The sequence below is a fragment of the Hyperolius riggenbachi genome, chromosome 9, assembly GCF_040937935.1.
Source record: "Hyperolius riggenbachi isolate aHypRig1 chromosome 9, aHypRig1.pri, whole genome shotgun sequence".
Taxonomy (NCBI): Eukaryota; Metazoa; Chordata; class Amphibia; order Anura; family Hyperoliidae; genus Hyperolius; species Hyperolius riggenbachi.
Genome location: NC_090654.1, coordinates 246,103,278 through 246,116,008, shown reverse-complemented (window position 1 = coordinate 246,116,008; position 12,731 = coordinate 246,103,278). Strand labels below are relative to the sequence as shown.

Below are 12,731 nucleotides of genomic sequence, written 5' to 3'. Positions count from 1 at the left end.
TTATTTTCAGGAAACACGGTAGTACTTGGGGCCCCCTTACAGCTCTGGGTGGTGGCATGGGCTGCTCCCCTGCAGTGGTGTAACTACAATTCATGGGGCCCCCCATCAAAACTTTGATGGGGCCCCCAAATGTGCACACCCCTTCCATTGCCCCACCTTGGTGCCCTTCACGGCCTGGGGGCCCATCTCACAAGGGTCATAAGACAAGTGTGGCCATCATGATCTTCGCACCCATATCAAGTGTAGCCACCAAAATACCTGATCTGGAGTACAGTCCCCTGTATCAGAGGAAGGGGAGGTTAGTAGTTGGGGGCTCTCCACAGCTCTGGGCCCTCTGCAATCACAGGAGCTGCTCCCCTCTAGTTACACCCCTCTTTCTAAGATGTTTGGTGTGGTGTACAATAGGGATGAGTTTTGCAGAGCACAGATTGTCCCCCTGGCATTGTGCAAAATACTGCAGTGTTTTTTCTTCGTTTTATTGGTTTCATTAGTGGTTCTCTTTCCTGTCTGTGTTACAGGTTACTGGGCACGTCGTTGCTTATGCTGTGCAAAGGTTGTGTCTTGTTATAGAAGGGGTATCATAGCTACACTTGCTATAGGGAAGACATTGTATGAAAATGAGTTAAGGTAAGGATCACATGCTTACCCTGCTGCTCAGGTTAGACGTAAGTCTACAAAATCAGTCACATGTAGGATTCTACATTAAAGTGGACCTGTACTCAGAACTCCCTCTCTGCTCTAAAAGATAATCAACAGCATAATACCCATTAAAGAAAAACATTTCTTTGTTACAGCTGCTACAAATCCTGCAATAAATCTTCAGTGTGTCTACTTCCTGCTTTCATGGAAGCAGACATAGGGTTAACATCCTGTGTTTACAGATTAGCTGCTCTGCCGAGGCAGACACCGGACCTCACGCAACTGCCGAGGCAGATAAGATTCCTGAGCTGGCACAGCTGAGAGATCAAATTACAGTTGTGATTAGTCACAGATGAGGGGGAATTAGACAGGCTCTTCTCTCTAAATACATACAGGGTGCATTTCTCTATGTTTTCCTTCCTGTGCAAATACATCTGAAACAGTAAACTATACAATAAATGACAGTAGGGGTACACTGACACAAATATAAACAGGAAACATACTTTCCACATGCCAGGTGGTGCTGATCTCTTAATCCTTCTCCAAGGACAAGGCTGCAGTACATCTGAGCAAAATGTTTGAGGGCAAATTCTGTTCTCATCTTAAGCTCAGCCTCTCCTTTTCTCTCTAGGATAATTGTCCTTCTGAAAAAAACAACAACAAAAAACTTAATGTAAAACTTGAGCAATGGGGAATATATGTATCATAAATCTCATACATTCTCCTGCTGATTTGCCTCCCTCTCTGCTTAAAGTGAATGGGAACCGTTTTTATTTTTAAATGAAGCATATACTTAACTAAGGAGAGGGAAGGCTCTGGGTCATATAGAGCCTTCCATCTCCTCTCTCGGTGATCTCTATCCTGTGCTGGCTCCGACCCCGTTTCAATCCTCCACCGAAAGGGTATTTGAAAGTCTTTGGGAGCCGTGTCCTCCCGAAGATGTGCTGCTCCATGCTGCACAGGCGTGAGAGTGCAAGAGAGCGTGCTTGCGCAGGTGCAGTACAGGGCCGCCCTTTTTCAGGAGCACTCGGGCTCCCTGAAGACTTCTGAAGCCTCCTTCAGCCGGGTAAAGCAGTATTTGACTAAATTAGTCAAATACTGCTACCGAGCGAGCCAGCACTGGAACGAGGGGACCAGGAGAGGGGCAGGAAGGCTCTATAGGACCCTGAGCCTTACCTCTCCTTGGGTAAGTTTCTGTCTCATTTTTTTTAAATGCGGTTCCCATTCACTTTAAAGGAGAAGTAAAGCAAGATGGATATGGAGATTTCTATCCTATCTCCCTTTATAAGATGCCATCTGATTGGTCATGCTGATCTCATAATTGTTCTGGGCTACTGATGTCAGAGACACGTAGTCAGAATGATAGCTGGGTAACTAGAATGTTTTAAATTAATACAGAAATTGCATTTTCTGCATCTTTCTCCCACAGGTTCAGATATCTGTATTTCAGCTGAAGGCATGGGTATCACTCTAGATCATACACGTCCTGCTCCTGTCCCACCGACTGTCCGTGCTACACATGCACAGTAGCGCAAACGCATGGACACAGGGACAGGGGACGCAGAGATACTTGCTGATTATTCTATAGGATGTAACAGTCAGGACCCAGTGGGACTACTGATAAGGAATTACAGACATAAAATGCAATGCTCTAGGAAGCCAAGTTCTCTGCCAGGAGAGGATAGATACAAAAAGGGTCAATAGTTCATATATTTGAGAACCCAGAGACAAGCTGTTCTTTTTTGAAGTTTAAACATAAAATAAAACTGGGATATCTAAAGGTCATTTTTAGGAGTAGGGGGATAGATGCAATTGTTTATATCATCACTTTGTATACAGTATCACTATGATATGCAGCCAAACTATGAACATTGGGACATTATTGGGAGTGGCAGCAGCGGGATAAGAGCCAGTATAAGCTGCGGGGCAGAGAACCTTGCTACATCCTCCCCCAAACATACACTACCTGTCTATGGCTGCCTAACTTGGCCACATGTCAGATACGACCCCGCCCTCTTATCACCAGCGCACAATTATGCCCTAACATGAGCTTCATCTAATAAGACAGAAAGCAGACTCTCATAGAATGGCTTTCACATTATCTGACTGCAGGCTTTTCCAGTACACAAGATGCAAATACAGACAGGAAATATTTTCATTAGCGATTCAGGAAACCATTTGGCTGCCTTGCTTCCTGAAATATACGCAGTACTTTCACTGGGCGTAATTCTCAAACGTGGGATGTATTTCAAAATTATAACAACTTTTATTTTTAATGCACTATCTTGGAACTGAAGAACATTTTGTGAACTCAGCCGATTGTGATTTCATTTGAGCTCAATTTTTTTTTTACAAACAATAATCATGCATATAAATGCATTATCAAGGCCAGATTCATAATTTTTTGTGCCCCTAGGCCAAGAATGTTGTGACTCCCCTTTCTTGTGCTGCAGCCCCTCCCATTCCATTTGCAGCCCCATCTTCCATGTCAATCATCCATGCACAGCAGCTCCACTCCCATTCCATGTGCAGCCCCCTCTTCCATGTCAGTTATTCATGTACAGCAGCTCCCTCCCATGTTATGTGCAGCCCCCCTCTTCCATGTGTATCATCCATGTACAGCAGCCCCTTTCTTTCATTAACAGCTCCCTTTAGCATCAGTTTCCATTTTCATGTACTTCTAGACATATTCACCCTCCTCTTTCTTATGTAGTAACCCCTCTTTCATGTCCAGGTGCCCCCCAGCCTGCAGCCGCCCAAGGCCCTGGCCTTTGTGGTCTTTCCAGAAAGCCAGCCCTGCTGATTATATAACGCTATAGTCCTGGGTTCCATTCTTGGCCAGGACACTATTTGCATGGTATTGGTATGCTCATCCATTGTTTGTGTGGGATGCTCTGTGTATTCTTATTACCTACTATATCTTGCAATCCTACTGGAAGGTTCATTTAGGTTTCCCCCAAACTGGTGCTATACTCTTGTAGACCCAATAACCTGTGAACATAATGGGCACATTAGATTGCGAGCTCCTCTAAAGAACAGTTAGGGTTGGGACCCGCTAGGAATCGCTGCAGTGCTTTAAAGGGACCCTGAGCAGTACTTAGAATAAAAAACTTCACTTACCTTGGGCCTCCTCCAGCCCACCGTAGGCCGTAAGGTCCCCCGGTGTCCTCCTGGCTCCTGTCCGTATCCCTCCGGCGGCTCCCGTTACCGGCGACACCCTGGACAGGTGTCTGACAACTCTTCCTGGATCTTTACGATAGTCGTCATCACACCGCCCGCCACGCGTCATCACGGCGGCCGTCACGACAGGACTGCGCATGCACAGTGTAGAGTTAGAAAACCGCGCATGCGCATACCTGTCACGCCGGCCGCCGTGATGACGACGAGCGTGAAGATCCAGAAAGAGTCGCCCGATACCTGGCCCAGGTGTCGCTGGTAAGGGGAGCAGGCGGAGGGACACGGACAAGAGCCAGGAGAATGCCCGGGGGACCTTGCGGCCTATAGTGGGCTGGAGGAGGCCCAAGGCAAGTGACATTTTTTATTCTAGGTACTGTTCAGAGTCACTTTAAAGGACCATTATCGTAAAAAATGTCAAATTTATAATACTTGTAAACACATACAAATAAGAAGTACGTTTCTTCCAGAGTAAAATGAGCCATAAATTACTTTTTTCCTATGTTGCTGCCACTTACAGTAGGTAGTAGAAATCAGACAGAACTGACAGGTTTCGACTATCTCCTTATGAGGGATTCTCAGCATGACTTTTATCCTATATAATAAAACCCCTGTGTCCGTGCGCTGTCCCTGTGTAGCGTTGTCCGTGCTGAATCATTGTGCGCATGTGCGCACTGCGCAGCACGGACAACGCTACACAGGGATAGCCTGGGACCAGAGAGCCGAGCAGGCAGCGTGTCAGCGGGCGGCCGGGCGTGCAGCACGTTAGCCGGCGGCCGGGCGTGCTGCGGTTCAGCGGTGCAGCCGGGCGTGCGGCAGGTCAGCGGGTGGCGTGTCAGCGGGCGGCCGGGCGCGCTGCAGGTCAGCAGGGGGATGGGTCAGTGGGTGGCTGGGTCTGCGGCAGGTCGGCATGCGTGCGCGCGTGGCGGGTGCGCGCATGCGCGGTGACACTGCGGAGGGGAGGTGGGAGGGGAGTGGAGGAGGGGGGAGGTGGGAAGGGAGTGGAGGTGGGAGGGGAGTGGAGGTGGGAGGGGAATGGAGGAGAGGGGAGGTGGGAGGAGAGGAGAGGGGAGGTGAGGAGAGTGGAGGGAATGGGGATTCGACACAGACATAGAGCCCGTTTTTTAACGGGCTTAGGTCACCTAGTTCTATATAAAGACATTCACTCACGTTTTCCGCCAATTAGACACGCTGTACAGTAAACTGTACATCGCATCCGATTAGTGCGACTGCAGAGGGAGGGGGAGGTAACAAGCAGGTGGAAAGAGCAGAGGAGGAGATGCCAATCTGCAAACTGGTGCAGCAGCTAATTTATTTTACAAGAGGTGCAACTATTTTTTCAAAAATACTTTTTTATGGATAACTGATTTAAAGGACTACTGTAGGTGAGTAAAAGAGTTGAACTTACCTGGGGCTTCTAATGGTCCCCCGCAGACATCCTGTTCCCGTGGAGCCACTCACCGATGCTCCGGTCCCCGCCTCCGGTTCACTTCTGGAATTTCCGACTTTAAAGTCGGAAAACCACTGCACCTGCGTTGCCGTGCCCTCGCTCCCACTGAAGTCACCAGGAGCGTACTGCGCACACGCAGACTGTAAAGGGCCTGCGCAAATACTCCTGGTGATGTCAGCGGGAACGAGGGTGCGGCCTTACAGGCGCAGTGGTTTTCCGACTTTAAAGTCGTAAATTCCAGAAGTGAACCAGAGGCGGGCCAAAGCATCGTGAGTGGCTGCGCGGGCACAGGACGTCTGCCGGGGGCCATTAGAAGCCCCGGGTAAGTTCAGCTCTTTTTCCCCCGTACCCCCTACAGTAGTCCTTTAAAATATAGTTTTATGGAACGCATATGTAAAAACAAAAACTGCTTCTGAAATGGGGGCCTTAAGGTTTCCTTTAAGCCACCCCTCTGTTTACTTACGGCATTAACGTTTTGGGCTTTCTGTCCATGGAATGTTTTTCCAAGAAGCAGGATAGGTAAGTCAGCAGAGCGATGAGGAAGTCATTCAGAAGATGGTTTCTACATAAAACAGAAAGCAAGAACTCTGCTGTAAGCATAACACAATAATCCACAGTCGTATGCTTACTAACTACATTTACATATTCTATCTTTAATCCAGCAACAGCTAAAGGACAACTGAAGCGAGAGGGATATGGAGGCTGCCATATTTATTTCCTTTTAAAGAGAGTCTGAAGTGATTAAAAAAAAAAAAACATACTCACCTAAGGAGAGGAAAGGCTCTGGGTCCTATAGAGCCTTCCAGTTCCTCCTAAGGTCCCTGCATTCCTGTGCTGGATCCTCTATTAGCAGTCTCCAACCGATGGTTCACGTCCGCTGCTGCTGGAGGCTTTGGCAATCATTGGGAGACAGAATGCTCCCAATGATTGCCAAAGGGGAGGCTCTATAGGGGAGGCAGAGGAGAGTAAGGGAGGAAATGACATCAGGATTGGCTTCAAAATAGCCGCACTTAAAATGGGAAATGCTAAGAAGGATTTTCTCTTTTTTTACTGTAGAATAATCACTAAAATCAAAACGTGGACAGTGCAATACATGTTATGTAAGTAGAGCAGTACTGCCACATAACATCAGTCCTGCACTCCCTTCACTGGCAACCTGAAGGGTCCTATTCAAGATCGGCCTACTGACATTTAAATCACTTCATAATATGGGCCCTGGATACATGAAAGAAATGTTACAGCTGCGTAGCAATCCCTGCAATCTCAGATCCACAGGTTCTAATAATCTAGTCATACCCAGAGTCCACTGAGAAACTTTTGGTCCCAGAGCCTTCTTTCATGCTGCTCCTACGTTATGGAACTTACCTCAGCAGATCAGGACAGCTCCATCTCTGTACGTGTTTAAATCCAGACTGAAAACCCACCTGTTCAGTTTGGCATTTGCAGAAATATAATTTGTGTTGTGAGTACTTCATCCTACTACCAACTACTGAATCTGAGATAGCCTAAGCGCTTTGAGTCCTATGGGAGAAAAGCGCTATAGAAATGTTATTGTTATAAATGTTATTGTTGTTATTTATCTACTTATCTACTTATATATCAAGAAGTTTTAAACCAGGATGATACCATTTATTGGCTAACTAAAAATGAATAAAAATAAGCAAGCTTTCGGCCTTGCAGCCTTCGTCTGGCTTATATCCTGTTAGTTTGCAAACTGGTGGACAGACAGCTTATATACTTGCAACATCAAAAGGGAAAACAGATATTTTTTCAAGCATAAATACATGTCATTAAGATGCCTTAAAGTGAACCTCCAGACTAAAAATCGACTCAGCAGCACTGAAATGGCCTGGTGTTTCTTTAACAGTTTTACAGCATCAGAACTTTGTTTCTCTTATACAAGCCTCATTTTTAGCTGCACAGAAGAAAACTGCCCGGGCAGTTTTCCCCTTATGCTGTGCAAAGCATGATGGGATTTCTGATGTTGTTGTTCTCGTTCTGCTGTTTTGGTGCAATTTTTTTTTTTTTTTTTTTTTTTTATATTTTGAATTTGACATTTGAAGCCTAGTGTGTGCAGCTGGGAGGGGTTATCAGGACACAGGACAATTGGAACTGTGTCTCATGCTCCCTGTCACCTCCTTTCAACTAAAAAGATGGCTGCCCCCATGACAAAGATGGCAGCCCCCATGAATCACAAACATTTGCCTGTTCTTTTAAAACAGGGTGGGTAAAAGATTATATTACCTATCTATTCTAATTAACATAACTAATGTAACTTAATAACAGTATGATTGTTTAGGCTGAAGTTCCCCTTTAATTCACACAGACCATCGACCTGGGGTTAGAGGTTGTAAGCTAAGATAAGGATCCTTGTTTAACACCTGCTCACAGACCTGGGAGTTGGACTGACACAGGGGTATCGTAAATTCTTAGTTCACAAGTTCAGCTATAATGGCTGAGAAAGTTCAAATATCATCAATCTCATACCAATATAGAAAGTTGTTGTCCTTATTCAAACCATTCTGCACAGCTTTGAACCAATTTATAAACTTTGTTTCTGCTATTAATCGATTATTTGACGTGGGTTATATTATATTAAAGCGATTATATATGTGGGTTTTTTTCTGAGATAATATGGCTGACAGCACCTCTTTAAAGGGCGTGGCTAGATACAGGCATTATGGAGGTGTTTCTGTTAATGGGAATGCTACAGGGGGCATTATGAGAAATTACTGGCACCAAATCTACTTTTACTCTACTTAGGTTGCTAACCGAAATGTTGGATTAGAGACATTTGGGCTGAAGCAGCCAGTGGAATGAAATTGGTCCCATTGGTCCCATGCAAGGACAGTACCTGCATTGTCGGTGGAGTCTGGAGATGCAACCTGTCTAAAGTACTGAAGTTTCTGGATGCAAAAAAGCAAAATGACTAACAAGTATGAGCTGTGTGCTGCAGGCTTACCCTGTCGCTGCAGAAAATGAAGTTATGCAAATCCTTTCACGCTCCTCCAGCATATTTAGTGCAGCACCTGGGGGAAAAAGCAGCTGTTATATCATCGACCTATATAAGTAACCAAGCACATTCTCTATCTGCAGGCAACAAGTACCCCGGGGACTTGGGCAGTGTAATGTAATGGTTTGACAATTTTAGCAACCATGGCAACCAGACTTCATCTCTCCTTCCATGTATGAGCCCCAAACACTTGTTCTCATTCAAATTAACGTGTTTACACAATGTTTATCCCAAACAAGAGGGACCTCTTTTGGTGTAACAGTCCCTATTTTTAAAGCCAATTTCTTTGCTTCAGTTTGCCTTTCTTTATACACAATTAAACAAAATACAGTTGAACTGCCTTGCATTGCCCAGGCACATTTTTAATTGGCAGAGATGGGCGGCCCCATTCACTTGTATTCAGGCTCTCTTTTTAAAAATGTTTATTTTCTAACCTGAGAGCAGTACAAGCTTGCACTGCTCGTGCAGCCAGCAATACATCTAAATGTCGGGCAGGAGGAGCACTCTGCCTCAATGCCAGCCACCCCACCCCCTGTGTGCTCCCCTCCCTCCTCTGCCGAAGTGTCGTCATGGCAACTGCTGTCTGGACTCAACTGTGTGGCTTTTATATGCCCAATTAGGCAGCATGTTACCACAAAACACCAAAACTCAGAAGTGTGCACCAAATAGCAAAATTAGCAGCGTACCACCCAAAACAACACAATTAGATGTGTCAGGTCCAGTCAACATAATTATGCAGCAGTCCATACCCCATCCAAAACATAATTAGACAGCCCCCTCCCCCTCACATAAAATATGATAAGGCATAATCCATCGACAAACACCCCCCAAAAAGTTTTCAAAGTGGCTCATCCCCCCACCCCAAATAAAGCCTTGGTGTTAGTGGTTGGCACCTGTAAATAAAATAAAGACAACATACACTTACCTGCGGTATTGAATGGATGTGCACACTCTGGAATGGTCTGTACTCGGCTATAAGCAGCTGCAGTGTTGAGCTGTAAAATGCTCAGCACGGCTGCTGCTGTGAGCAAACCAAAACAGCAATACTTTATGGACCCATTCACTCTATACTCGTTGCAGTTTAACCACTTCAGGACCACAGTGCTAAACCCCCCTAAAAGACCAGACATTTTTTAAAAATAGACCACTGCAGCTTTAAGGCCAAGCTGCAGGGCCGCACAACACAGCACACTAGTGATCCCCCCTCCCTTTTCTCCCCACCAACAGAGCTCTCTGTTGGTGGGGTCTGATCGCTGCCCTAGTGTTTATTTTTTTTTAATAAATATGTGTCATTATTTTATTATTATTTTTTACTGTTTATTTATCTTTATCTTTTTTTTCCAAAAAAGCAAGTAGCATCTCCTTCCACTGACATCAACAGTAAAAATGTCACCATGTGATAAATGTCAGAATGTAAATCAGGGAGAGGAAAGATTTTACAATGGACAAACAATGACTAAATGATTTACACATAATTATTGTAAAAATGAAGCACTTTTTTATTACATTATTTTCACTGGAGTTCCTCTTTAACCACTTCAGCTCATGGCTTGTTTCAGGATAGTTGCAGGATAGTTGCAATTTTCCCCTGTCAGCAATTTTCCCATTCATTCACCAGTAACTTTCTTCACTACTTATCACATTTAAATTATGCTTTTTGAGGTTTATACTTGTTTTCAATAATTGCTTTATTTTCTATGGAGTTTATAGGGAAATACAATGAAAAAATGAAAAAATAATTCTCCTATTCCATCCCCTATAAATTTAAAATTAACAATGCTGCTATAGATAAAACCCACATATTTTATTTGTCCATTTGTCTTGGCTATCACAACATTTAAGTTACGTATGGCAACAATATATTATTTGGAAATAAAGGTGTATTTTTTTTGTTTTGATTTGCTAAAATAACAGTATTATACCCTCATTTCATACATATTAAAAATCTCAGAACCTAAGGTAACTATTCATGTATTTTTTAAACTGTCTTTTTTTAAGCATGAGTTTATGTTTACTAGCTATGGTAGCTGCTAAATGTATTTATTTTACATTACTTTCACCTTTTGGCCACTAGATGACACTATTATTATTATTATTATTATTATTTATTGTATTTATAAAGCGCCAACATATTACGCAGCGCTATAAACTATCTTTGAATTTACCAGGAAGTGTCTGAACCTTTTTTAATTGCATGTGTTACTTTCACAAATCGACATGCCTCCAGATTCACAGCACATGTTCCCAATCACCAATCGCTGACATGTAAACAGAGTTGCTCAACTCTGGAACCAACCCCTACACTGGAGATCTCACTATATTCCCACCATAAAAGATTGGTTCCAAAGACTTAACTATGTACAGATGATTGAAGAGACAGTACTGACAAGTAAGGACAAGTATAATAAATATTATCAAACTTGGGCTTTATGGATAGACTATAAAGAGTCAATAGAATATAGGAACTATATGCGTTGGAATATAACCGAATTTGACAAAGAAGTAAAGGCAAGACTAAATAAATTAAGTTCAGTTATAGCTAAGCCCCTTTATCTTATCTTTTGTGACTCTCTTGCAACTGGCAGAGTCCCAGTGGATTGGCGTACAGCCCACGTTTTCCCATTATTTAAGAAGGGCAAAAAATCTGATCCAGGAAATTATAGACCTGTAAGCTTAACATCAGTTGTATGCAAACTATTTGAGGGGTTACTAAGAGATACTATACATGACTTCATAGTAGAAAATAATCTTATTTCTCAGCATCAACATGGGTTTACTAAAGACAGGTCCTGTTTGACTAACATGCTCAGCTTTTATGAGGTAGTGAATGCTAATATGGATATTGGGAATGCTGTAGATGTGATATACTTGGACTTTGCAAAGGCCTTCGACACTGTTCCCCACAAAAGTCTGGTGCAAAAGTTGAGGATGCAAGGACTGGGGAAGAATTTGTGTGCATGGATAGGGAACTGGCTAATGGACAGAAAACAAAGAGTTGTGGTCAATGGATCGTACCCAAATTGGGAGACTGTTAGCAGTGGGGTCCCACAGGGGTCTGTACTGGGTCCAGTACTCTTCAATTTATTTATTAATGACCTAGTAGATGCAGTAGTGAGCAATGTTGCTATTTTTGCAGATGATACAAAATTGTGCAGAATCATCAACTCTCAGGAAGATAGTGTCATATTGCAACAGGATCTGGATAGGATGGCTATATGGGCACATACATGGCAGATGAAGTTCAATGTTGACAAATGTAAAGTCATGCATTTTGGTCGTACCAATGGTCTAGCACCATACAAAATAAATGGGATACAGTTGGGGACATCAAACTTGGAGAAGGACTTAGGAGTACTCATCGACAACAAGTTAAATAATCGTACTCAATGCCAAGCCGCTGCAGCTAAAGCGAACAAAATTTTGGGATGCATTAAAAGGGAAATAAAAACTCGAGATGCTAGCATAATATTGCCCCTGTTTAACTCTCTAGTAAAGCCACATCTGGAATATGGAATTCAGTTCTGGGCACCACATTACAAAAATATATTGCAGTTTTAGAGCAGGTGCAGAGACGAGCTACAAAATTGATACGTGGGATGGAAGGTCTCGCTTACCAAGAAAGGTTAGATAAACTGGGTTTATTTAGTCTAGAGAAAAGACGCCTTAGAGGGGATCTAATTAACATGTATAAATACATCAGAGAGCAATATAATAGCTTGGCGGATGAGCTTTTTGTCCCTAGGCCTTTTCAAAGGACTAGAGGACATGATCTGCGCATGGAGGAAAAACATTTTAGCCATTTATTTAGGAAAGGGTTCTTTACAGTAAGAGTGATTAAGATGTGGAATGCATTGCCACAGGAAGTCGTTATGGCAAACTCTATACCTGCATTTAAAGGGGGCTTAGATGCTTTCCTTGCGTTGAAAGACATCCATGGCTACAATTACTAGGTAATGCCTAATGATGTTGATCCAGGGATTTTATCTGATTGCCATCTGGAGTCAGGAAGGAATTTTTCCCTTTTGGGGCTAATTGGACCATGCCTTGTGGGGTTTTTTTCGCCTTCCTCTGGATCAACAGGGGTATGTGGGGGACGGGCTGGAGTTGTACTTTGTACTGGTTGAACTCGATGGACGTATGTCTTTTTTCAACCAAAATAACTATGTAACCTGTAAGGACCTTCTAAGTATATGTTAATCTTACGAAACATTGAGCATAATCTAATAACCCGCGATCCAAGTAGGGAGGGGGAAGGGGGGATATAGGGGTAAGTAGACTTTGGTTTTAGAGGAATCTTTCTGAACATGTAACACTAAACAGATATGGATATTCCTCGTTTTCACTGTTTGGTATAAGCTGAACTAAAAGTAATTAGTCTCATTATTCATGCTACTGTTTTCTGTCAAATATTATGCATTTGAACATCTGCATTAAGAATGTAATCTGTAAAGAGAA

At 43.4% G+C, this 12,731-nt stretch overlaps 1 protein-coding gene across 4 annotated transcripts in view; it reads right to left on the bottom strand.

The window, feature by feature from the left end:
- PPP1R36 (protein phosphatase 1 regulatory subunit 36) overlaps window positions 1–12,731 on the bottom strand; it is a 54,430-nt gene that overhangs the window by 32,632 nt on the left and 9,067 nt on the right. For 3 of the 4 annotated variants that reach the window (XM_068252068.1, XM_068252067.1, XM_068252066.1), the window contains exons 4-6: window positions 8,226–8,292; window positions 5,727–5,825; window positions 1,143–1,283 (exon numbers count right to left, since the gene is read on the bottom strand). In XM_068252068.1, the coding sequence (XP_068108169.1) occupies window positions 1,143–1,283; window positions 5,727–5,825; window positions 8,226–8,292 (307 nt within the window). Of the gene's footprint in view, window positions 1–1,142; window positions 1,284–5,726; window positions 5,826–8,225; window positions 8,293–8,710; window positions 8,798–12,731 lie in introns of those variants that run through there. The other variant, XM_068252069.1, reaches the window with a different exon arrangement.